This window comes from Cervus canadensis, chromosome 5, assembly GCF_019320065.1.
Source record: "Cervus canadensis isolate Bull #8, Minnesota chromosome 5, ASM1932006v1, whole genome shotgun sequence".
Lineage (NCBI taxonomy): Eukaryota > Metazoa > Chordata > Mammalia > Artiodactyla > Cervidae > Cervus > Cervus canadensis.
In genome coordinates, this window is record NC_057390.1 from 2337255 (window position 1) to 2362956 (window position 25702).

Sequence of the window (25702 nt, forward strand, 5' to 3'; positions counted from 1 at the left end):
AGAGCTACAGTCCATGGGATCGCAAGGAGTCAGACACAACTTAACACACACACAATATTCCCAAAAAACAACAGAAGGCGAGAATCTGGGAAGAAAATTTATAGATGTGAATCTTACAACTGCTTAAGTACCCAGCTGGCGCGGCCTTCTTATGGGAGGGGACACCGCTAGCCTGCTGGTTTCCACCAAAGTTCAGTGCTCGCTCTGCGGCGACGCCGACACAGAGGGCCCCCAGGCACAGTCCCGACCGAGGACAGGGCACCAACACTGCCCTCTGCTGGCTCAGCGGGTGCAGCCCGACTGAAGAACAGCCTCGGCCGCTAGAGCTAGCGCTCACTGTACGCAAGCTCACGGCTGAAAAACGACCCTTCGACTGGGCAAAGCAAACTTTTAGTTTGGAATCACTGCAAAGACACATGGTTTCTCCAAGTCATTTTATTAGAACATGTGAGTCAAAAGGAACTACAAAGAACATGCCTCAAAATGCTGTACACGGTTTGTGCTCGACACCTAGACACTAGAGCCAGAGTGTGGATGGCAAGGGAGCCGGGGAAAGCAGGAGCTGGGGCGGGAGCAGGTTTCCACCACTGAGGTCCCATACGCTGTACACGTCCCTAACTCAGGCTCAGCTCTCCTCTCTGTGCAAGAGTGAAGGCCTCTGGGCTCAGTCTGAGTCACTGTCTGTCTCGGCTTCTTTCACATCCACGCTGAATTTGTACTCCTGGTCACATCCCATGTAAGCGTCACTCATGAAGTACAGGGTGTAGTTGTGGGCGCCAGTGGCCGGGGCCACAAAGTCGAGTTTCACCTGGAGAGAGCAAGCAGAACTCAGGGCCCGCTCAGATACCTGCCCCCTCTCGCAACCCGCTGGGGCCAGCCGACACACTCACCTTGGCCTTCTGCTGCAGGGTCAGCCTCTTGATGGAGATGAGACTGTTGGACTTGGCGTCTCCGATCACCACCCACCAGCCCTCTTCACGTTTCTGTAGTGACCAAAACCCAACAGTCAGTGTGTAAAACCTGATGGCTGTGACACCAGGCGAAAAGTTACAGAAACAGGAAACCAGAAAGAAGGCTTTCAAAATTTTTGTACCAAAAGATAACTGGATACAGAATTTTAAACTAAGGTTTCTCATGTGAACTCAATTTTAAGTAGACAGGTGAACTCTATTGGTTCTGGCTCACTTCTTGTCCCAGAGTACCTTCTCCGGTTTAGCGCCTGACACTAGATCCAAGACTCCACTATCAGACATCTAGTCTTTGCGGCTGGCAGCTTTGAGTTCCTCAGAGACCCTTTTAGGTAAAAGGCAGACATGCCAGAGGACCAAACATGTTAACATGGAGGTGAGCCTGCCAGCAGAGCAGATCCAAAGTAGGCCTTGAGCCAGGACTTCCCTCAGCAATCAGTCACCTAAATTGCCTTAAAGCAAAAAAAAAAAAACCAGACTTCCACAAAAAGCACTCACAGCCCCCAAATTAATCATCACTGCTCAAGAATTCTCTCCCCTGATGACTATATGCCCTTGCAGCACAGACCCTAGCCAATGGGCAGGGCCTCGAGGGGACCCCAGGAAGCCAGTCCCAGCACGTACCTGCGGGAAGAGAGGCGCGATCACAGGGCCCGTGACTTCCTCCTCCCGCTCCAGCTGCACCAGCACCACGACTGGCCCGCCACTGTGGGGAGACACCCGGGGCACCGTCACAGCTGTGCCCACTGGGGGCCAACCTGCGGCAGCCCACCCGGCCCGCATGGCTCACCTGCGGATGGCATCCTTGTCCACCACCTCGTAGGACAGTTCAATGTTGGGGTAGCGGTTACAGAAGCGGGCCACGTCCGCGATCTGGCTGTCTGACAGCTGGAGCAAGGCGTTGCGCTCTTCATCCTCCATTTCCATGATGTCGAAAACACTCTCCACCCCCTGGGCAGGCAACAGAGAGGTCAGAAGGAGGCAGACGACCAGCAGAGGAAACTGGCCCCGGCGATGCATCCTCAGCCAGGTGACTCCGTCAGTACTCTAAACTCCTCTCCCCAGTGACTCCGGCCCAGACTCCAGCCAATGGAGAGAGTCCACTGGCTCCACAGGGTGGCGAATTTTATTCCTATGCTATCAGATCATCCAAAGAACACAGCTCACAGCAGTCAGGCTCCCTGGTGCCTTCTTGGGTAACACCTTCACAGAAGCCAAAACGAGATGTCTCCCCTCCCACAACCAACCCCAGTGCAAGACACCTGGCCTCCAGACTTGGCCACCCAACACTCTGATGAAGGCCCAGCTCACCTTGTCTGTGCAACGCTTGATGTGCTCGGAGGTGAAGTGCGGCAGCTGTTTCAGGTAGGAGTCCTTGGACCACATGGCCTGGGTGACCATCTGGGCCAGCTCCATGGCCGCCAGGGCCGGGCTGAGCCAGCCATTGCTGGAGAGGACGTCCACACAGGCCTGGATGAGCCGGATGGCCTGCAGAGGGACAGACGAGCACACGCGGGTGGGGTGGGCACTGCTGCCTCGCAGGCCACACTCAGGCCTGCACACCCCGGACGCCTAGCCTCCATACCTTGCTGAGGATCTCCTCAGTGTCCGACTGCAGCTCAGCGCTCAGTTGCATGCGGGACAGGTGAGCCTGCAGAAGCAGGTTGGTCTTGACGTGCGGGTCGTTGAACTTAGGGTTATTCAGCTTGTGGGGGACCTTCTGGGCCAGCTGGAAAGTGGAACAGAGAGCGGTTGGTGAACGGGTGACCCTGCCTGAGACCCGTGCTCAGGCCCAAAGCACCACTAGTCCCAGGCCCACAGCCATTCCACACTCGGGGTAGACGGTGGCTGTGGGTGGCAGGGGTTGAGATGTGTGTGCAGTGTGTGAGGAAGCTCGGGGGCGGGGGAGTGGGTGTTTTCCTGACCTGACAGCGGGATCCTGTGCTCTGGGCACGGGGGCCGAGTTTCACCCGGCTCGGAAGACGCGCTCACCTGCCGCAGGAGGTTGTCTTCGTGGTGCCGGATGGGGATGTTCTCGTACTCGGCCGCGTTGGAGATGATCTCGATGAGCCCTCGCACCTTGGTCTTGGCGTTCAGGGACATGCTGAAGAGCTCTGGGAGGGGAAGGGAAGGACATGTGGGAGGAAGCAAAGCAGGCAGAGGAGGAGTAGAGTCAACCGCTGGGTAGCCTGGCTCCGCCCTGCAACGCGTCCCTCTGACAAGCACACGAGGCCCTGGCAGCCTCGTCGTCTGTCATCCCCGTGGCTGCAGGCCGCCGGCCCTCACCGATGGTGGTGTAGTTGATATAATAGTAGGCGGCGATCATGCCCAGGTTCAGGGGCGCCACGTCCATCTCATCCTCAACACTGATGCACTTGGACTGCTCCAGGTCACTGAGGGTCTGCTCCACGAGCTCCGACAAGTGGTCAGACAGGTGACGATGGGAGATGCCTGTGAAGGTGAGAGGTGAGCAGGGGCGTCCCAGGGAGACGGCGAACGCGGGCTGTGCAAACCACCGGAGGATGACGTGTGCGCCACCGCCACTGACCCTGCAGGTTGTAGTAATTGGGGTTCTGGGTCATGCGGCGGTACAGGAAGGTCCAGGTGAGGTAGTCCACAGCGTCCTGCTTGTTCTCGATGGTCTTGGTGACGATCTCGGCATTGAAGTGGTCATGCATACAGTGGTCCAGGTGAGACTCCACCGGCAAAGGCTCATACAAGAACTTCTTGAAGAAATCCTATGGGAAAGAACGTCAGTGACGTTACAGTACACAGTCAATGACAGTACAGTCACAAAGGAAGGCCAAGGGCCAACGTGGCCCCTGGGCAGCCGGCTGCACGGACAAGGGGGGCTGGGTGTGTGTGCCCACCCCCCGCACCACGGTTATTCCCACCGTGCAGGAAGGCACTCCGAGCCCCGCCGTGAGCAGGGCATGGGGAAGACAGCCCCAGCCAGAGGGCAGGATCTCAACACACACTCGGCAGCAGCAGCAAAACTCAAAGGCTACAGAATCCTACGCGGGGAAAGGCTTGTTACAAAAGCAATGTGGAAAAGGAAAGAAGACAATATAAAAAAGCAAGCAAAGACACCTATGGGAAGAGAGATTAAAGAGTTTGTCCTGAGGCCCAGGCTCGGAAGACCGCGCCAGAGGCCGGGGCTGACCTTCTTGGAGCCCTGGCACATGATGACGCAGCGCCCCTCATCATCCTGCAGAGGGCGGTTGGCATGGCCCACCATCTGCAGAACGTCGTAGATGGGGTAATCCACGTACCTGGAGACAGAGGAAGAAGAGGACTCAGGACGCCGCCTCCCTGAAGGTCGAAGAATAAAATGCAGATACAGGGAGACGTGGAAAAGCACAGCAAACCCCTGTGAGTGTGCTCAGGCCCGAGTGTCACAGGCAATCTATACATCAGTTTAGTTTTCCAGTGTAAGAGTCACGACTTGTTGCTCAGGGTCTGTGAACCAAAGGTGTGAATCCATCTAACGTGTGTGTGCGTGTTCCCTCACATCCATCTCCTTGTGACTCCACGGACTACAGCCCGCCAGGCCCCTCTGTCCATGAAATTTCCCAGGCAAGAATACTGGAGTGGGCTAACATTTCCTCTTCCAGGGGATAGTCCCGACCCAGGATCTAACCTGTGTCTCCTGCACTGGCAGGTGGACTCTTCACCACTGCGCCACCTGGGAAGTCAACCCATCTAATGCCAACAGCCAAATAACTCCACATTAAAGCATTTGATATGTAAGGCAGGCTCCCAAACCTCACAGCCATATAGTTCATGAGTGATCAAGTCCACCCCACTCAAATCCACACACAGAAGCAGGTTCAAGCATCAAAAATAAGTCTGCACAAATAAAACCCTCGCTGGGGTGGAATCTCGGCTAGTTAGTTATTTCCCTAACACCTTTTCTTCACAATAGTGACCTGGGTCTGCAGAGGTTATGCTCATCTTAAGGGGAGAGGGGCCCGATCACGCACAGCACACTGCACTCACGCGTGGATCTTGCCGTTGTAGTACTGGGTGTCCATGATGATCACCAGGTGGGCGGCCACATTCATGCCCCAGCAGAGACTCCGAGAAGCGACCACCACCTGGATGGCCCCTGAGCGGCAGAGGGGAGAGGAGACTGAGCACAGGCCCCCAGGTGGGGCAGGGCCTGCTGCCTCTGGGGCAAGCCGCGGCCTCCCTGCTCTACAGCGCAGAGCTGAGTGCAAAGCAGGGCGGGGACGGCGTTTCATGACTGAGGCCGACGGTGCTACAGGGGGGTCTTCCTGTCACTGCTGCTCTGCTGGGGGCTACCATGCAGGAAACGAGGTCACGCTGGAACAGACCCCCAAGCCAGACAAAGTCAGGCTCACACTCCTGCCCGACAGGCAGGCTGTGCCAACTGGAACACGCAACACCAACTCACCCACAGGCTGGCCAGTGCATGGCAGCAAAACCGGACTCTGAGGGCGCCCCAAACCAGGCAGACTCGGGAGTCAAAGAGTGACAGTGAGTGATTCTGGCAGGAGCGCTGCCGCCGCAGCTCCCCAAGCACTGTCAAAACACTGCTCTGCATGAAACGCCCAACGCCAACGAGAGAAAAGCCCGCAGCCACTCAAGGGAGACGCGCAGCACGGACTCCATCTCTAAAGCCCAACCACCCTGCCAAGTCCCTGTCCGTGGAAAACTCGGTCCAGAGGCCAAAAGTCCAGGTCTAAAAACCCAGGTTCTGACAGAGCACGACTTTATGTGCCTGCCTGCTTTCTCCTCTACCAAGTAGGTTGTTCCACCTTCATCTCAAGGACACTGAGATAAAAGATCAAATAAAAGACGAGAAGTATTACGAAAACGATGGGCGTGCCTGCTGCCGAGAAACGTCACCCACACGCCAAAGTGTACTCCACGCCCCGCGGACACCTGGAGCTGGTCTCACTGCACCGCAAGGCCTGCTCTCTACCTGAGCTGAAGAGCTGCTCCACCAGGCGCCGCTCCAGGGGGCTGAGCCCCTCGTGCAGGTAGCCCACCCCGTTCAGCAGCGTCTCCTTGAGCGTGCTATCACTCAGCTTCTCCAGGTACGGGATCAGGTCCTTCTCGGTGCAGTGCAGAAACCTGGGAGGCAGGAGCGCGGACTCAGCCCGGAGCGGGCCACCCCACCCACCAGAGCCCCTCCCGGGGGTGCTCGCTCAGCCCCACCGCACACACAGCACCCGGCAGAGGGCCGCCCACCTCTGGCGCTGGATGTCGGCCGCACACGTGGTGAGGATGTCGATGGCGGTGAGGCGCGTCTGCTTGCGGGAGGGCACGAAGACGATGACAGGCTTCTTGGGCGAGTGCTTGGTGATGGCATGGTACACGGGCTTGGCCATGGACAGCAGGCGAGTCTGCGTGTGGCTGATGTTGAAGCCCTGAGGCCGGGGAGGGAGAGGAGGTTAGGAGCCCGGGGAAGCTGGGCAGTGGGGCCGCGCGGGAGCCAGAAGTGTGGGCCCCACCTGGATGTGCAGCTCCAAGGGCACGGGGCGCACATTTGGGTGGAAATTGAAGGTGGAGGTGGCGCTGCAGCCCAGCCAGTGGGCCACATCCTTCGCGTTGGAGAGCGAAGAGCTGAGAGCCACGATGCGGATGGGCCGCTCAATCTGGGAGGAGATGTAGCGCATCCGGGAACAGATGACCTCCAGGACAGGCTGCGGAGAGGGGCGACTGATCACTGCAGGCCTGGGTGCTCTGGCCTTGGCCCTGAGCACCCCGTGGGCAGCCCAACGTCCTCGAGAGGATCTCCTAATGCTCCCTTCTGATCAGGGGCTCTCCCGTCTCTGGGTGCACCTCTCCCCAGCCAATCTCCTCTAAGCTATGCTAGCCTCAAAAAAACCTACTAACAAATCTCAGGTCCTCCTCTGGAGACAAGGCGACAGGCAGAAGCTGCCCCTCATCTGGGCCCACACGTCAGGCCCAGGGCCACGGCTACACTGCGGGCCCAGCACTGCCTCTGTGCGGCGAGGCCAGCCGGCCGTACCCCATTCTCGCCCCCGATGAGGTGGACCTCGTCCACCACGAAGAGGTTGATGTTCTGCACATTCTTGCGCTGCTTCCACCGCCGGGAGAGGATGTCCCACTTCTCGGGCGTGCTGATGATGATGTTGCCTTTGCCCAAGAGCTTCAGGTCCGTGCTGGTCTCCCCTGTCAGGAGCACCACCTTCTTGCTGAGCCTATCCTGGAACTTCTCATACCAGTCCATGTATACCTGGCAGAAAGACGTCAGAGTGTCAGCATCAGTTCATTCATCTAAAGAGAAACCTGAGAGGCCGAACACAGAGACCTGTTGCCCTTTAGATCTCAACCTACTACACCAAGTGACCAGAGAGCTTTTCTTTAGAGTGTAAACCGAGGAAAATGCCCCCCAGCAGGTAAAGCCTTGCCCCAGTTGGCTCTGCACATTTTAGGGCTCAGAAAAACCTCAATCCAGACTCGCGATGAGAACGGCTTCTGGGAGAGTGCACACAGGACACACCTGTTCGGCCAGGGCCTCCATGGGGGTGATGTAGACACAGCGGCCCTCTGAGTTTTGCAGCAGCATCCGCAGGATGGCGAACTCCGCACAGATGGTCTTCCCGCTGCCCGTGGGGGCCCCCACAAACACATTGTCGTCGCTGTTGTACACAGTGTTGAACACTGAAAATCGACAGAGAGGCAGTGTGACCCCCAGGGAGGCTCAACGGAGGCCATGTGGGAAAACCCCGCCCATCAGTCCAGAGAGGCAACCAGCAGGGGAGAGGAACTGCGGGCCTGCGCCTTCCGTCCCCCTCACCTGCCCCTCCCAACGCGAGGAGCAAAGAGACCCAGGTAAGGAGCCCAGGTCCCCTGGAGGTCTGCCGGAGGACGCAGAGGCAAAACAGGCCGGGGCTCCCTCCTCGCCTCTCCGCCGGTCTTCTCAGTGACCAGGAGGCCAAACCGAACGGGACTGGCTCCCCTCCTCTACCCCTCCAAGCTCTGTCTCCAGGGGACCTTTAAATGTCCCCAAAGGAACTGCCCACCTGGAAACGCAAACACCTACCCTGGGTCTGGATGGGGTTGAAGAAAGGAAACTTATCCTGGTAGAGGCTCTCAAAGGCACTGTTTCTCAGGGCAGACACAGGCAAAGGCTGAAGGTCTAGCAGCTCGGTTGGGGGCGGGTACTTCTCTGGCAGGATCAGGTGCCGGAAAGAGACGGGCAGCTGGGTCTCACAAGCTGCCAGGAGAGAAACAGGAAGGGCTGTGAGCGCGCTGGGAATCCCAAGGCAGGTCGCGTGTCAGTCTCCCCAGCTAAGGCCAGCCCAGCACAAGGGGCCAGATCTCGTCTAACAGCCCCAAGGGGAACCTGGCCCCGGGGGCCCCGTGGAGGAGGTGCACTCACAAAGCCAGCGGTCGGACACCACACGGATGAAGTACTGAGGGGGCAGTGGCTCAAAGACGGGCACGAAGAACGTGATGAGGTGCTCGTCCTGGGCATACTTGGCCTTGAGCAGGAAGTACTCGTGGTGCAGGATCACCTCGCTGTCCACGTCCTCCACGAGAATCCAGAAGGCCTCCGACGAGCCGTGGACCTGCCCCCCGGCGCGAGGGATGGGGACGTGAGCCGAGGGGTGGGCAAGGGGGCTCAGCCCTCCCGCCCCACTCGCCGCCAGGCCCGAGACCTGCCCCCCCGGCGCGAGGGATGGGGACGTGAGCCGAGGGGTGGGCAAGGGGGCTCAGCCCTCCCGCCCCACTCGCCGCCAGGCCCGAGACCTGTCCCCCCAGCGCGAGGGATGGGGACGTGAGCCGAGGGGTGGGCAAGGGGGCTCAGCCCTCCCGCCCCACTCGCCGCCAGGCCCGAGACCTGCCCCCCCAGCGCGAGGGATGGGGACGTGAACCGAGGGGTGGGCAAGGGGGGGCTCAGCCCTCCCGCCCCACTCGCCTCCAGGCCCCTGAGACCTGCCCCCCGGGGCGCCCAGCCGGACCTTCTCGTCCCACTGGAAGTCGGGTGTGATGGTCAGCTCCACCTTCAGGGTGGAGCGCGTGATTGGCTGCAGGTGCACTGACAGCTCCAGCTTGGGGAAGAGGTGGACGTACTTGTGGATGGTCTTCCCCATCTTGGGCATGCGGATGAGCTCACCTGTGAGGACACAAGGGTGCGCGTGGCTGCAGCCCAGCCTGATGGCCAGTCTGGCGGACCCGGCCCTGAGAGAAACTGGTGGGTTCCACTCCAGGCATGGGCTCTCCCCCCAACTCAGGGGCCCAGGGGATTCAAAGCTCTGAGACCAAGTGCACGGAGCCCAGCAGTAATGGGACAAGACATGTGCGCGCAGGGCTTGGGGCCAGGAATGGGGAAGCAGGCGGGCGTAGGGAGACACCTGAGCTGTACAGATGAGGAGGGAAAGACGGCTTCCCACACACCTATCTCATTGTGGTTCAGGTCGTACAGACGCTCAAAGGGGAAGTTTTTCTTCTCGATCTTCTTCACAACCTCCTCAGGGAGCTTCCGGAACTGGCGCAGAGGACACATGGACTGCCACCTATCCAGGAGGGAAAGGGGACCTTCCTGGTCTCAGCTTCTCCCCAGGTGCACACATCACACATCAGAGTGTGCTCTAAGGCTTGCCCACCAGGTCCTCAGCCCGAGCACCCCCAACCCAGGACCAGATTCCAGCTCGCTGGGACTTACATGCGTTTGTCGATCATCTTGCAGAGGTTCAGGGTCTTGTCTGTAAGCTGCGCCCAGCCTCGGTTCAGGACAATTTCAAAGATGGCCCGCATCAAGCGGCCAGCCGACTGGGGAAAGAGGAAGCATCTCCTCTGTTAGGTACCCACTGTCCCCAGACCTAATGAAGCCACTCTACACACAGTTTAATCACCTCGAGCTGTGATATAATCAGCCACATCAACTCAAAAACCAAGTCTCCCAGAGATGCTTGGGGACATGACAAAAATGGGGCTCGAGCTCACTGCCCAGTGAATGAACATACCGTTCACTGCGTGACTTTACAGCTTTTGGCCCATTTAGCATTTAGGATCCTAGCAAGAGTAAAGGTGCTAGTGACTTGCCCTGAAGAAAAGACAGAGTAGCTAATAAAGCCTTTGGCCATTTCTAGGTTTATTTAGGAGCCCAGCAACTATAGTGGGAAGTGCTTCTCTGCAGAAAAGCAGACACGTGGACCTCCCAGGTCTCTCTAATGACCTCACCTTCCCAAGAACTCAAGATGGGCAAAACAGAGAATCCACACCATTCACACAGCAGCCAGCAAGCCAGCTGAGGCCCAGCTCAGCATCCTTCCCCCTCGCTAGGATCAGCCTACTTTCTCCCAGACGCACACAGCACAGGGGACCATGACAGACCAGGGCAGCACAGCCCACCCTCACCTGGGTCACATAGACCATGTCAGCCATCAGCGCAAAGCCCTCCAGCTTCAGCTGCGAGATGAAAGCCTGCAGGAGCACGTTGATCTGCAAAAAGGCAAGAGGGAAGGGCGATCACTGCACCATTCACGGTGAGTAACAGTTCTGCTCCAGGCCTTCGTGCCAGGTAAGATCTAAAGATCTTCATCTACAGACACTACATAATTGATATTCCATGCAAAAAGATGTGAGAAAGACACAGGGACTGGGAGAAGGGGACAGGTTGCCCAGCCCAAGCCCAAGTCCAAGGCTCACCTTTTAGAGACAAGGAAAACCACCCGACTCTGTCCCAGGCAGAGAGGAGCTGGGCTCACCTTTGCACTGGGCTCCTCAATGCTCTCCTTAACGGGGATGGGCACCCTCTCCAGCAGCTTCTGCAGCTCCAGCTTCTCCTCCTGCCACAAGCAGGAAGCGGGTCAATGAAAAGCCCAGAGATCAAGGAGAGAACCATCCGGCAACATGGTGGTGAGTACCAGCTTCCGGTTTCCACATACTGGGTGGACTCACCTCTCTCACGGTGATGTTCTTGAACTCTGAGGACAACGAGAAGACTCTGAAGAGCTCAATCTCGCTAAGGGTCGGCTTCAGCAGCTGGTTGTAGGTCTGCACGGTATCATTGGTGATGTAGTAGTGGCTGGCTATACGGCCCAGTTCTGTCACCTGTGAAGAAGGAAGACTCAATTCAAGGCCAATTGTTAACAAGCAATAACCTCTCACTGTGGACAAGAGATGCCTACAGAATGGACTCACAGCAATACAAGTGCCTGGCTCACGTGCGGGAAGAAAGACGGCACAGGGATCTCCCTGGTGGTCCAGTGGCTAAGACCCTGAGCTCCCAATGCAGGGGGCCCAGGCTCAATCCCTGGTCAGGGAACTAGATCCTGCACACCCCAGCTAAAAGATCCCCCATGGCACAACTCAAAAGATGCTACATGTTGCAACGAAGAGCCAAGATCCTGCGTGCTACAACTAAGACCTGGCACAGCCAAGCACATTTATTTATTTTTAAAGAAAGATGGCCCAATTAGCTGACCTACAGTGACCTGATGCCAGCCCAGAAAAGAGAGCACCATCAGCCACCACAGCTCAAGACGCAGAAAGGAGGCACCATCAGGTTGTACACCACTTTAGAAGCTCCTAAGTTCAAAGGGCTCAGTCCAATACTGTCTGTTTTTCTGCTCTTCCAAGCAATGGGTTAAGTAGACAGGCAGGCCTCCAATCAAGAAAGCCGTTGGAAAGACTGTCTCCAGGGGCTACAACTTTTGTGGGGATCTGTGCCTCCCTCCCTTGGCCCACTCACCTGGAAGTTGCCCGTCTTCTTGTCGTACTTGACCAGGTTGTTCTTATCCAGCATCAAAGCAGCGGTATGAACCAGATCCAATCGGCGCTGGTCTAGCAGTGGGTCTCCCTTGAGGTCATCGTGAGAGATGCCATAGAGGGTCGGGGACCGGAGCATTCGGATATACAGGTAGGCGTAACCCAGCCAGTTCACTGCATCCTATCAGAGACAGAACGTGGGTCTCTGCATGCAGAACTGATGTCCACATGAAAAGCTCTCTTGGAGGACTTCAGAGTTAATTCCCAACTATGAAAATATATCTTAGTCTCATGAATGTTCATAATATTTCATTATTTAAGAACACAGTCCTTACTGAGATTTTGGCAACAAGAGAGTCAGTCACAGACCCGAGAAGCTTGAAAGCACACTAGAAGTGGAGCCCAGGGCTGGAGGACCCCGGTGCCGATGGCCCACACCACCTCACTCCTGGTGCCCCAGCCCCTCTGGAAAAGGCAAGAGGCGCAGAGAGCACAGGCCGCCCCACCTTTGCATTCTGAACGTTCCCCAGCACGATCTCCGCGTTGAGCATGTCGGGCAGCTTGGACACCATCTGGCTCTCAATGGGAAGCTGCTGGTTGAGGAGTGACAGGTAGTACTGCAGCTCTCCGTGAGAGGTGATGAGGATGCCTTCGCCCTTGGTGTCGTACTGAGGTCTTCCCGCTCGTCCCAGCATCTGGTCAGAGACAGCAATCCAGAGGGCCATGGCCACAGAGCTTCCGGCTTTTGACTCCGGACTCCTACATCACAGAACCTCACCCTCCACCTGCCATCTTTGGGGTATGCTGGCATCTTATATACAGCATGCTTTTCCCCACCAAGAATAAACTCAGAAGCTCCATACTTGCAGGATGTCCAGTGCTCCTAGTTCAGTCCAGCGCCCCTTCTCCGGACTGTACACCTGGGTGCCTTTGATGATGACAGTGTGGGCAGGGAGATTCACACCCCAAGCCAGGGTTGCTGTGGAAACTAAAACCTACAGAGGAAAGGCAAGGCAATAAGAAAAACAGACCCTGCCACCAAGGGAACATATCTGCAACATATCCTCAACTTCTCTAGGCACCCGGACTCAGGGCTTCTAGTAGGACTGAGGTGGGTCCCGTACTTGTCAATGAAACATCATAATAAAGAGGAAAGGAGTCTTTGGGTTCCTCATCTCTTCAAGAATCATTTCAAGGCTCTAGAGACACTTAAGAGGCAGTAATGCAGACCTGTGTGAATCAAGGTTGTGCTCAGTCACTCAGTCACGTCCAGCTCTTTGTGACCCCATGGACTGCAGCCCGCCAGGCTCTGTCCATGGGATTCCCCAGGTAAGAATACTGGAGTGGGTTGCCATGCCCTCCACCAGGGGATCTTCCCAACCCAGAGACTGAACCCAGGTCTCCCACATTGTGGGCGGATTCTTTACTGTCTGAGCCACCAGGGAAGCCCGAATCAAGGTTACTAGACAATTAAAAATACAGACTCTCCTGAGAGAAGGAATGAACAAGGTCCTGACCTTACGAGGCCTTGTGTGACAATATCTGGAGCCACCCACATCCTGGCTTTGCTGTGCGTCTCAGACGCTTTCCTAAACTTACTCAGCTTCCCTCATGCATGACGAGAAGAGTTGGGACAGGTGGTAAGGAGTTACACTGACTGTACCTACCATGACCCTCTGATCGGGAATACCTGGGCCAGAAACAGCAAATCACCCGGCAGAAGCCCACGGCGCCATCCCCAGCGTTTCCAGTCTCCCCCGTCCGAGCTCTGCCCCCCTCACCTGAATGTGTTTATCAGCGAAAAGGTCCTCTACAAGCGTCCGGTCAACTCTGGTCATGCCCGCGTGATGAATAGCAAAGCCATAGGGCAGCAGGTCCTTCAGCTCCAGGTTCTGGGGAGCAGGCAAAGAACAGGTGAGGCGGTGAGCCTGCTGGAGGGGACTCTCCCAGAGAGGAAGCAAATCTCCTCAGCCAAGACGCTGCCCCTCGCCCAGCCCACAGAGACACAGCCACCAGGCAGCCCTGGAGGACGGCCCAGCCGACTGGGGCTGAGCCGGTGAGCAGGGAGGAGCGAGGGACCCGGGCCCGTCCCCCCTCACCTTGCACTGCTCAGCTTCTGTCCGGAGGACCTCTGTGGAGGCTGAGCCCTCTCTCAGAAACAGACCCAGCGTGTCCTTCTCCAGGCACATGTCCCGGATGGCCCTGGCTGTCTTCCCGGTCTCCTTCCGGGAGTGCACAAACACCAGTACCTGAAGAGAAGCCACAGTCGGCCACAGTCAAGAGACACCGCTCCGACAGCCACCCCCCTGGCCCCGGGGAATCGGCAGCAGGAAGCAGAGGCTGCACCATTAGCAGGCCAGAAACTGAAGTCTTGAAGAGGGGAGATGGTAGGAAGGCATACCGGCTTGGAAGCCTAACGGAGCCCTCTAGACCCTAAGCAAACAAACCTACCAAGGATGGTGACAAGGGTCCTGTTACTAGGAAACCCAACTAACTCCTAACACTTTGTCTTTAATAACAAGTTTAAATATAATATAGATGAAAATTCAGGAGTCTCAATTAAAAATTTGTGTTCAGGTATCTGATGAGATTCTAAACAGTTAAGACATATAACAGGCACTGGCCTATATAAGTGAACTTAGGAAATAAGTCTCAGTAGAAAACCAGCACCATTTTGCAGGAAATAAAGTCGTCCAAGTCTTTCTTGCCACAGAAGATTTGTCTCTTCCTCTAAATCCTTATACTTCTTTTTGAGACAAAATACAGTGTTCAATTAAAAAATTACACCACACTATCCAGCAAAATGCTCTTTCACTAAGTTTCCATTTTTATCTTTATTTTTAGAATATTTTTAGTGTAAGCCACTCAAATCTTTCATGGAAGAACCCCTGATAACCTAGATAGCAGACTGCTTATCTGTGCATGGGGATGCCTTTTCTGGGCATTTTATAATTACAGGTTCAATTTCTTTAACGGTTATAAGACGATTTATGTTTTATCTATTTCTTCAAGGCTGTTCTACTAGTTGGTAAATTCTAAGAGACTAGCTCACTTCTTTAAGGTCACCAAACGTACGTCTAAGGCTGTTCACAGTATTCCTTTAACAGCCTTTCAAATTCAAAGGTAACAGATTCTGCAGTAATATCCCGTTTCGTTTCTGGTACTGGTGATTTGCTTTGCCTCTTTCTTTGTCTCTATCAGTGCTACCCAATTATCAGTAAGTCAAAAATTCAAAGAGGTCAGGAGTGACAAGAAACCACGACAGACCTGATTTTTTCCAGCATGTTCCATGATTTTCTCATAAACAATTTCATTCATGATTTGGAAACGCTTGATGGCTTTCTTCTCCGTGATGCCCACATACGTCTGTTCTAGAGGCACTGGGCGGAAGCTAAAAGTCCAACAGTCAAATCAATGAGGATTTGGCACAAAACACTGAATAAAAAGTCCTTTTCACTGCCAGGGAGCAATATGCCTCTTTTAGGATTTCTACCACATCAAAACCAAGGGTCATTCTAAAACTTGAATCTAATAGAGCTAGCTGGCAAAGAAGGAAGACATCAGGAAGGTCACCCTGCTTAAACTTCTTCCCGTCTCTTCTTTTACCTGTTGTCAAAGTAGAAGAGGCCCTTGGCAGGATCTACACGTAGAAAGGTAGCCACATCTTCGTAGTTGGGGAGGGTGGCGCTAAGGCCAATGAGGCGGACGTCCTCCTGGGTCATTTCAATGTTCCGGATGGCCCTGGCCACCAACGCTTCCAGGACAGGACCTCTGTCATCGTGGAGAAGATGGATCTCATCCTAAGGAATGGGAGGACAGCAAATTACCTTTGGGACCGGAGAAATGAGGCCCCCTTTCCTGAGAGTAATCCCGTTTTTTAAGTACATAACTACTACTGCAAATGAAGAAGACAAGAAAAGGAATCCCAGGCCAGGGAACCTCAAAGGATGAGACAGTAGTCACCATGAAACATCCCAGCAAACACGCTCTGAGCATGAGCTGCTTTGCTCCAGTTCAGTGGAAGAATGCTTTATGGTTAGGAAAATCTGACACTTTGGGTAAAGGAATTCCTAGCTCACCTCAAAGATAAATTTCTTTACTAAAAATGAAGCTTCTGATGAGACCAAATTTGTATCAAATAAAGTTTCACCTCTGGGCAGTTATCTTTACCAAGAGCAAACAATATGAGTATCAAATAAAGAATTCACACAGCCTAAGGCAGTGCATCCCAAATCTCAGCAGGCATGCAAAGCATATGGAAACCTTACCAAAATGCAGACTGTATTTCAGTAGGTGGGAGCGGGGCCAGGGACTCTATTTCTAACAAGACTTTGAGTGGGAGGCTCTAAGCAGGGGGTGACCAACTTCCTCTCTGAAGGCCAGAGAGTCAACACACAAGGTCTCCTTCCTGCTTTCCCAGAAAACCTCAAGGAACTACCCTCAGGCTGCCGCTCCTCCCTGGGGGCTTCTGAGTATTCAGAACACTGCACCCTGATTCCTACTCATTCCCTCTGAGAAGGGATTACTTATAAAGCCCTTACAGTTCTGGGAATACTAAGCAGCTTTTTAAGTTGTCTGCTTATATTTATTTCAAAGTATTTCAGGCATAAAAACCCACAAACGATACGGCAGACACCATGCCCCTCCTGGGAAGTGCTTCCCCTTAGTGCAAATCCTCACTCAGCAGTAAGAGCAATGCCGCAACAGCTGCCATCACCAAGGCCAGGGACTGGAGGACAGGCACCGCAGGAACACTGAGCGCGAGGGCCCGGCAAGCCCTCCCCGGCTGGCTGGTCTCCACGTGCCCACAAGGACGCCCTGCTCACCAGGATGATGAGCCGCACGAGCTGGGTGTAGGTGCGTTCCCCGCCCTTGCGGGTAATGATGTCCCACTTCTCGGGGGTGCAGACGATGATCTGGGTGGCACTGATCTCCTCCTTACACAGCTGGTGGTCGCCAGTCAGCTCCGCAACAGTGATGCCGTATGTGGCCAGGCGCTGGAGAGGAAAGGCACGTCAGGCAAGAACGCTGGGGCGGGGTGGGGGTGGGGTGGGGTGGGGTGGGGGGGCTGGACTCCACACTCCGTGAAGTCTGAGTGCGGGGGTTAGAGGCAGGCATCAGCCCTTCAGAGAATATCAAGTGTATGAGATCAGTGATATGAACGCTTATTTCTAAAACAAATCTGGAACTTCCCTAGTGCTCCAGTGGTTTAGACTCTGTGCTCCCACTGCAGGGGGGCTGGGTTCGATCCTGGTCGGGGAACTAAGATCCCACATGCCACACAGCATGGTCAAAAAATAAAAATTAGTAAAATAATAAAAAGATTCTCTGGGGGCTCTACACACAAGAGGGGGAAATGAAAGCTTATAGAAAACAGACCTGGAGTAACTTCAGGTCTGTTACCAAGCACTCATGTGAGTGTTTCATAAATATTCCAATAATGCAAATGATACCAACTGCAGAAAATGGCTAAGAAGAAATTAGAAAAATAGTAAACCCTTGTTAAAACCCAAAACAGACCCAGGATTTCTTTCTTCATAAACACTCTATTTGGGTCAAGCTCCACCTTTGAAGGAAGAAAGAAATACCACATGAGGAGTTCTGGAGATGCAACAAGAATGTAAGGCGAGAAGCAGAGAAGCACCAGAGCTGTCCCCAGGACTTTGAGAGCTGCACCCAACACCTTCTGGAGGGAAGTTCTACCCTCTTACTTTTCCAAAACTGCCCACCATCTCCTGCACCAGAGACCGCATGGGGGCGATGTAGATGATCTTGAAGTCATCCACGTTGATGGTGCCGTCCATGTTAATGTGCTTCCCTATCTCCCGGAGCATACACATCAGAGCCACGTTGGTCTTCCCGGCACCCTAGAGACAGGGACAAGAAGGCCTGTGTACCTAGTATACTCACGGCCCCAACTTCTAAGGGCTTATGGCCAAAACAAAGTGTGTCTGGGGAATTTTATCTTACCATTTAGTACCTCTTCCACCAAAGGATATAGAATTAAGGAGTAAGGATGGGGAGAAACAATCTTGGCACCTAAAATATACACCGCGCTCCACAAGAAAAAGGGAGGCAGGGCAGTGCTTACTGTAGGAGCGCAGAGCAGCAGATTTTCATCCGTCTCCAGGGCGGCACGGTAGAGCTTACTCTGGATCCGATTCAGTGTTTTGAAGCCCTCAAAGCCAGCCTGGGCATACTTGGGCAGCTTCTCCACTGGAAGAAGTTGCTAGAAAAAAGAAATGCCGTGCACATCTTATTAACATCCCTGAGCAGACCGTGGCTTTGCAAGACTACATTTCCTGGAAAGCTCCATGTGTAACTCTCCTCTGAAGGCCAGACCAGAGAGATCAACACTGTCCCCTGGGCTCAAAACCAAAATGGGAAAACCCTGCAGCAGCTTCCACTTCTGGAATAAACCCACAAGACAAATAAAATCTACAAGACAAGGACACATGGAAACGGTTGCAACACAAACTGGAAGGGAGGCAAAGTGAGCAGAAAACTGAGAACAGCAATGCCCTCACTTCTTCAGAGCCGAAGGGCTTGGGCTTCAGGGCAGGCACGTGCACCTCTTCGTAGCCCTTGCGCTGGCGCCGGAAGGACCCGTCAGGAAGCTGGCAGCGCTTGTTGGCCATAAAGTGGCTCCCCTGGGTAAATACAAGGTCCTCCAAGTCCAGAACCTGCCGCGGAGCCAGTGCCTGGGAGCATGTCAAGGACAAGAACACACAGGAGTTAAGTGAGCTGCACAAACGAGTCTCTACCCTCCATGGCTTTGGACATGACCCTGGTCCTACCTCTCCGCCCTGGTCCAGATCCATGGTTTCCAGGTCCGTGTCCATCCGGGACTGACGCACTCGCTCTCTGCGGGACCGTTCCTCCTGGGGTGGGGAAGACAGAAACAATGGCAACGGTTCACCACCACCCCAGCTTCTTGTTCATTTCAGTCCCTTAGCTGAACTTGACTCACAGGTCAAGTCACTAGCAAGTCCTGAAATAGATGGCCCTTTATGTTCAGACACCTGCCATGGGGACCACCAGAATGACGGTATCAAATCACTTACAAGGGACTATACACGGTCTAGAGGTCTCAAAAGTCAACATTCAACACCCAGCGCCAAGGGCTGCCCTGAGGGGTAGAGTGTGGGTTCTGTGTTCAGCAAACACCTGCTGTGCTGCTGCGCTGTCAGCAGGCACGACTTAGCGTGGACAGACGGCAGAAGGCCTAGGTCCTGGTGATGACAGCGACAGGTCAGCGGTCTCTCAACCACACCAGCGTGCAGGCCTTGACTCCATTCTGTACCGATGACCACACTCAGAGCATCTGGAGAAATACTTCACTTCTTCACCTTCCTCCTTTAATAGGAATTTGGCTTTATGCTGTAATCTTCTAACTGGTGTCTCTTTTCCAAAGCAAACACTCTAGCTCAGCAATCGGAGAGGCAGACAACCCAGCCCTCACCCGGATCAGATCCTCCTTCTCCGTTTCGTGCAGCTGGTAGAGGAACTTGGACAGCTCTGGGTCAGCCTCCATCTTTCCCATGATCCTCTCCTTCTCGGCTTCACTCTGTGCGCTGGCCAGCAAGGTACAGTACAAAACTGCCAACAACCGAAGGGAAAAGGGGAGGTGAGATACAAAAACAGCCTTCAGCCTCGGGGTAGAGACAGAAATAACCACGTGAGGCTGTGAGAGCAACACAACCTCCATCTCTCTCTCTCACACACACACCCACAGACACACACAGAAGGGTCCACAATCTACTCACTCATCATCCTGTGTTGCCGCAACACCTTGATAAAATCAAAAGTATTGAAACCAAGGAGCAGAACCAGCTGGTTCTCACACTCCCGGTCGTCGCTGGCTGTCTGCAAAGAGAAGGTAACACCACGATTAAGGCCACAGCCACCTGCTTCCTACACTGCCCCATCTCCTAAGCTACACAGGACACAAAAACAGTATCCTGGCCGTACCTTCAAAATCTCCAACACCTCATCTGCCTTCTTCTGTGACACAATGGCATCATCGTAGAAGCGACTGAGCTGCCGCTGAAGCCAAAAGGCATCAATGTCCCGAGGGTGCAGATCCTTCTTCTTGGAACTCATCAGTTCCCCTGAGGCCACAAGCTATGAAGGAACCAGGCACTGGGCTCACCCTGTTGCCCTCTGCCCCAAGCGCTTTCTCATGGTCCTGCAACAAAGCTCTGCAGCCTACTCACAGCCTACCCTCTTCTGAGGGCTTTCTGATGGGAAGCACAGGGCAGGGGGAACTCTGCTGTATCGAATTCAGAAGCACACCAACCCAAGATTTCATCAACACATGCCTTTAAGAAGCAGGGTGCATTGACATATGTACAATACACGGGTAACACAGACAGCTAGTGGGACATTGCTGTCGAGGACAGGCGTTCAGCTCTGCTCTGTGATGACCTGCGGGGGGCGGGGGGGATGGGATGTGGGGTGGGAGCAAGGCTCAAGAGGGAGGGGACATATGTACACATGTACCTGATTCACGCTGCTGTAGAGCAGAAACGAATACAACATTGTAAAGCGATTATCTTCCAATTAAAATAAATAAACCACTTACATGGCAGGGGAGGAAAGTGACTGAAATCTGGCGAAAATCAAGACACTACACATTTATTACAGCTCGCCCTATAAAAGCGCAGCTCAATAATCACTACGTAAGAGGACCAAAGTACGGGGAAAAGTGCTACACCCAGAATCAATCTGCACTGCGGCAACAGGCAGGAGTAATCTATACTCACGTTAGCTGAGAGGGTGCAGCGCACCACGGCCTCATCCCCTTCCATGTCATCGTCAGATGCCTCTTCACGAACCTCCCCGTACACATCTTCATCACCTTCCTGTGCGAAGAGCCCAACCCCAGCGCGTGATCTGAAGCTGATCCTGGCATCCCCACAGAACCTCTCCCTGGCGTCTCACTTAAAAGCGCGCTCCAGGGTCAGAGCAAAGGCGTCTGTGGTGAAACCAACAGCTTACAGGAAGCAGGGTCAGCCTCACTTCAGAGCACACTCAATGGGGGCAATACAGAAGCACGCACGGGAAAGCACACAGTGACCAGCACACTTCGTTTGCTCACTACTGTCTTTACTCACACTGTACTGTGTGCTGAGCACAGGGTCGTGGTAAAAGCAAGTCCCGGATAATAAGCATTTATTCAAAGAATAAATGCTGTCAGCAAAGCATTCTTTCAATTTGTTGCTACTTGCAATCATAAAATCCTACTAACTCTATTGCAGAAGGAGGCTTAGCAGTCTTCTGTTTCAATCATCTCATCTGATAGATGGAGACACTGAAGCAAAATGACCTGAGATACACGACCAAAACTCAGCCCTCTTGGCTCCCAGGTCAGTGCTCTCTCCTCTGACTCTCCTGTGCAATCCCTTCTTCCTGTCCTAGTTTATGATACTGCAAAGTCAGCATCAATGATCAGGAGCCAAACACACCCACCAAGAACTCGAATGCAACTCTGCACATTTTTTTCAAGTGTTCCACTGGTTCCTATTTTTACTTCTATTCAAGAAATCCTAATTAGATGGTAAACCTCATCTGCTGCTACAACTGTTACTGAAACAACCACACACAAAATACAGGCGCATTTTTGGGCAAAGGCGCATCCTTGTGAAACTGGCAGTAGTGCTGAGAAGAAGAGAACTAACACAAAGGTGAAAAAGCACTAATTCCACAATGAAATATACACTGTACTTATCTTTCTTCTTTTTGCTGATCCACTGGGTTTACCCTCAGTTATCATACAATTAATACAAGTTCAAATTGCTTTACAATATCAAAAGATAACCACAACAATTTCTCAATAAAATACCATTTGTGCCGAAGTTTGACATCCATACAACACCATAAAACTTATCTGACTTAACTTAGGTAGCTTCTTTACACTAGAAGTGGTCCCCTCACCATAACAATTTAAAAAACACTGTCTGGGTTTGTTTATCACTTACCTCCTCATCAGACTCAAACTGTACATTCACACCATATGTCTCATCAATGTTGTCGTCTGAAACAGTGAGGGATTAGAAAAAGAGGACAAGGAACAGTTACTAAAATGAGGCACTTAGAAGCTAATTTCCTCCCTAACTGCCTGACATGCCTCTCCTCAGGTCAGACCTAAGGTCTAAAGACTGACGGGCAAATGATCAACAACAGAGGGCCTCCTGCACTGCCGCCACGAGGCTTGCTCCAACCTGCCAGCTTCGGACACAGCTCCACTCTGCCTCCTCAACCACTTGCACCCCACCCCCATCCAGGCGCTGTCCAGGTTTTCTCCCACGTTCCATACAATAAAAGGGTCTCAGAGTAAGAAATGGTGGCTGGAGTCTAGCGATTGTGCTACCCACCAATCATAACTCCTCCAAAAACACCAAATAGGATATGGGACCCTTTCAAGGCATCTTTCAGCTGCTTTCATGACTGAGGCTAGAAGATCATGCTGAAGGGTCAACAAGCAGCCAGGTGACACGGTCTGTACACCAAGAGCTCCTTACCCATATTCTGGATCTCCTTGTCTCCACCATAGTCTGTGATCTTTTTGCCCAAGTTTACTAGCACATGGTATCTGGTATCATCTGTCTGACCCAGCAGCAGATCAATCTCCTTTCTCCTTTCCTTGTCCCGAAGCTTTTCATTCTTTAGAACAGCGAGAACTTCATCTGCTGCCCCACAAAGGATATCACGTGGCTGGAGGCAAAAAACAAAATTATTTAGAAAGAAGAGACCAGGACAAAGAACATCAGTGATGAGCTTCACACGACAACAGGACGCGGAGCCGCATGTTTCTTAACGCCTGCACACCAGGCTCTGAGCACTTTCACTAACGTGAACTTAAAATGTTGCCAAGGGAGATCCCTCTGTTTCAAAACAAGACTACATTCAAAAAAAGAAGGGGGACTTCCCTGGTGGTCAAGTGGTTGGGACGCCACACTTCCACTGCAGGGAGAAAGGGTTCAACCCCTGGCTGGGGAATTAAGATCCCACAAGCCATACAATGTAGCCAAAAATAAATTTAAAAAAAAAAAAAAAAGACACAGCTTGCACAGCTGTCTGCCACATTCCTCTAGATGACAGAGACACTCGGCAGTCCTGGCCTGGCCCGCCAAGCTTTTGGTAATTCCTTCTCCTCACCTCCTCTAGCAACCACCTCAACCAGGGTCTCTCAGAAACTCACAGAGGGCCTTAATCTAATCACGGACAATCTTAAAGAGCGCAAATTCCAGATACAGACTACCTGGGCTCATACCCTAGCTCTGCCAAACACTACTTCCATGACTTAGGGAAAGTTAACTTAAGTATTCTTTGCCTCACATCTCTCCTGCAAAATAAAAAATGAATATTAATAGCACCTAGTCACAGAACTAACAAGACTGAAAGAGAGAACACACATAAAGAGCTACCTCATGTAAAGTAAACATCAGCCACTTCTGCATATTGGTATAGCCCACACAGGAAAATCCACAAACAAGGTTCCTCTGGGGGCCTTCTGGCTGTGACTTCCTCCCTCTCCAAAGAAACGTGGCTTCACCCTCTGGCTGCCTCACCTGGTCCCCAAGGGCAGCCTGGATGAAACTGAGCAGCACTTCATAAGTCTCCCGGGTCTCCTTGGTCTTGGGCTTATAGATGATGCCCACCATCTCGTCGATGCCCTCTGAGAGCAGAGTATAACCCTTCATCTTGTTGATGTCGTGCCGGTCCTCATCACGCTTTCTTCGCCTAACAAGCACATCGTATGACATTGAACAGGTAGAACATTCCCGGTTAATGGTGAGACTAAGGCAAGCCCACCCTCCTCTTCTCAGCTTCATGATTCACAGGTAGTATTTAAAACCACAAACATGTGCCCCAGCAAATGATTCCCATTTGGCCTTGATCACGTGCAGGAGTACTTCTTTATGGGAACCCAGTAAGAGCAAGGGAATCCCCTGTAATCCTCTCACTAGATGCACTACCTGCTACATGAGACATCCTCCCCACTCATTTAAAGAGACAACCCTTTCTACTTTGTATGACAACATTATAAGATTGGATTGGACTAGTTTTCATCGCTCAGACACATCTTCCTTTCCCAGCCAGGGAACTGAAGCTCCAAAGGAATCTACTGCCATTGATTCCTGGAAAAGAAGTCATACTCTGCAAAGTGGAAGACCAATGATACGTAACTCATCTCAAATATAACTGCTTTAATCAAAACTGGACCTACGAATTTTTGAGACTTCATCATGGGACAAATGATGATCAGGTTCGAAGGGTAACTGTGAGATAAAGTTCAATGATTCTTTAAAGTTTGGAAAAATATCACTTTCTCCCAAAGTAAAAAACCAAACAAACCCTAACCCTAACTCAAAAAAAGCAAAACAAAACACCAGCCTTTCATGCTCGAATGGTAGTTTATAACAACAAAAGAAAAGGCAGGCAAGAACAAACAAAAGTAGTAGCGGAAAGTTAATAACAGAAGAAAAGAGTTACTGTGACAAGAGTTTACCAAGAGTCTTGAAAATACCATGAAGAAAATTGAGATCTCTCTATGGATGAGAAACACATGCTGGAAAAGGGTCTAAAAGTTGTTTTCCACTTCAGGCCAAAGAATCTCAATTCTTAGTTTTTACCTTCAGTGAGTTGTCTTAACGCCACTGGTGGCTCAGCTGGCATCAAGCAATTGAACAAACCACTGCTCAAACACCAAGGGAAAATGGAGTCTGCATCTGAAGAAAAGTCATTTTTTCCCTTTGTTACTCACTTAGCTCTTCTTTCCTCTTGCATCTGTGGTTTGGTTCGTTGAGCCTTATCTCCCATCCGGGTGCCCTCCAGCTTCCCAACCAGGGATAGCACTTCTCCTGTGGGTTCATCCCGGCGGGTCCGGTCAATGAGAGAGCGGTCAGCTTGGAGGACAAGATTCGAGTTCTGCAAAGACCACAATATTATTGAAGCTCTGAGGTAAGCAGGACTCAATTCCTATATCACAGGGATACCAGCTGATAACAAAGGAAGAATCGGAGCGACTAAGCATCGATAATCACTAGTCGGAATAAAAAGATGTTTTCCTTGAGAAGCGCGTCGTATAATCGCGCATGAGCAAAGGGCAAACAAATAAATATATCAATCACTGCTTCTAACACTGCTCATAACTCCCACCTGGGAAAAGTGTCGGGCACGTTGGGGAGGACACATGGAAGGGGGCGGGAAGAGCGCTGACAGGACCGGGACAAACACTCCTAGCAGAGCTCTTAGCCCATCCCGGTAAGAGCTGAGCCCCAATCACCAGTGGGGTTATTCATATCGCCGTGTACCCCCACCTTCGCCGGGTTCTGATTTCTCCTCTGCTTTCGCGGTTCTCTCGTAGACCTTTAGACTGAAAACTCCCTTCCTCAGCCTCCCTCTCCCTATCGGACTCCCCCGCCCAGAGCCCTCCGCCGAGCCCATACGCACCGCTTTGTACTCGTATTGCAGGCTACGGGCGGTTACATCCGCCATGGCCGCGGCTGCTCAAGAGTCTCAGAGCTCCGCTCCCCGGACCACACGCTACAAACGGTCGCCGATCTCCGCTACCACCGTGCCGGAACGACGCCTGAGAGACGCACTGCAGCCGAAAGAGAGCGATAGGCTCCCTTCCGCTTCCAGGTCGGGCGCCGGAAGTGCAGGCGGGAAATAGACCGGGCGTGTGCGCTCCGGTTTGGGACCGGCGAATCCTGGTACCCTCGAAAGATGGTTCCGGAACCACGGCCCGTACTCTCCTGGGCTCTGGCCTTCGGCTCCCAAAGACTTCCCACACCAGAGCGAAACGTATGGCTGCTTAGCACCCTATCCTGTCCCAAGTGCTTTTCTAACCCCTTCTTCCTCTGGTAACAGTCCTGTGAGCTATGCAGGCAGGGAGGGGCTAATGAGCCGGATTTCTAGCTGAGTAAACTCTCGCACCTTGCAAGAGACTGAACCGTGCGTGTGCGTGTGCGTGTGCGTGTGTGTGTGTGTGTGTGTATTATCTTTCTTTCGGT

At 53.0% G+C, this 25702-nt stretch overlaps 1 protein-coding gene across 1 annotated transcript; it reads right to left on the bottom strand.

The window, feature by feature from the left end:
- Window positions 1-420: 420 nt before the first annotated feature.
- SNRNP200 (small nuclear ribonucleoprotein U5 subunit 200) lies at window positions 421-25332 on the bottom strand. Its single transcript, XM_043467792.1, has 45 exons — window positions 25140-25332; window positions 24451-24614; window positions 23255-23426; window positions 22205-22397; window positions 21662-21717; window positions 20447-20545; window positions 19653-19805; window positions 19448-19547; window positions 19144-19280; window positions 18479-18562; window positions 18209-18382; window positions 17773-17910; window positions 17393-17548; window positions 16508-16678; window positions 15288-15481; window positions 14949-15072; window positions 13781-13930; window positions 13463-13573; window positions 12545-12676; window positions 12188-12376; window positions 11665-11862; window positions 10872-11024; window positions 10679-10759; window positions 10329-10412; window positions 9634-9740; window positions 9366-9484; window positions 8930-9084; window positions 8347-8536; window positions 8008-8181; window positions 7465-7625; window positions 6970-7197; window positions 6449-6640; window positions 6186-6364; window positions 5917-6068; window positions 4968-5076; window positions 4132-4240; window positions 3517-3706; window positions 3255-3419; window positions 2961-3082; window positions 2554-2697; window positions 2280-2456; window positions 1759-1919; window positions 1593-1674; window positions 891-983; window positions 421-808 (listed from the first exon to the last, which is right to left on the bottom strand). Exons 1-45 carry the CDS (start codon window positions 25182-25184, stop codon window positions 665-667), a joined length of 6411 nt encoding a protein of 2136 aa, XP_043323727.1. The 5' UTR covers window positions 25185-25332; the 3' UTR covers window positions 421-664.
- Between the last annotated feature and the right edge of the window lie 370 nt (window positions 25333-25702).

What these genes read in the sequence shown, in the direction of transcription:
- SNRNP200 (XM_043467792.1), bottom strand. Translation starts at nt 25,184, where the DNA reads ATGGCGGATGTAACCGCCCGTAGCCTGCAATACGAGTACAAAGCG. An exon ending in AGCCCTTCGGCTCTGAAGAA is followed by an intron (nt 17,911 to 18,208) that starts GTGAGGGCATTG and finishes TCTTTTTTCTAG; the next exon opens with CAACTTCTTCCAGTGGAGAA. An exon ending in AAGACAACCTCCTGCGGCAG is followed by an intron (nt 2,698 to 2,960) that starts GTGAGCGCGTCT and finishes TCCACTTTCCAG; the next exon opens with CTGGCCCAGAAGGTCCCCCA.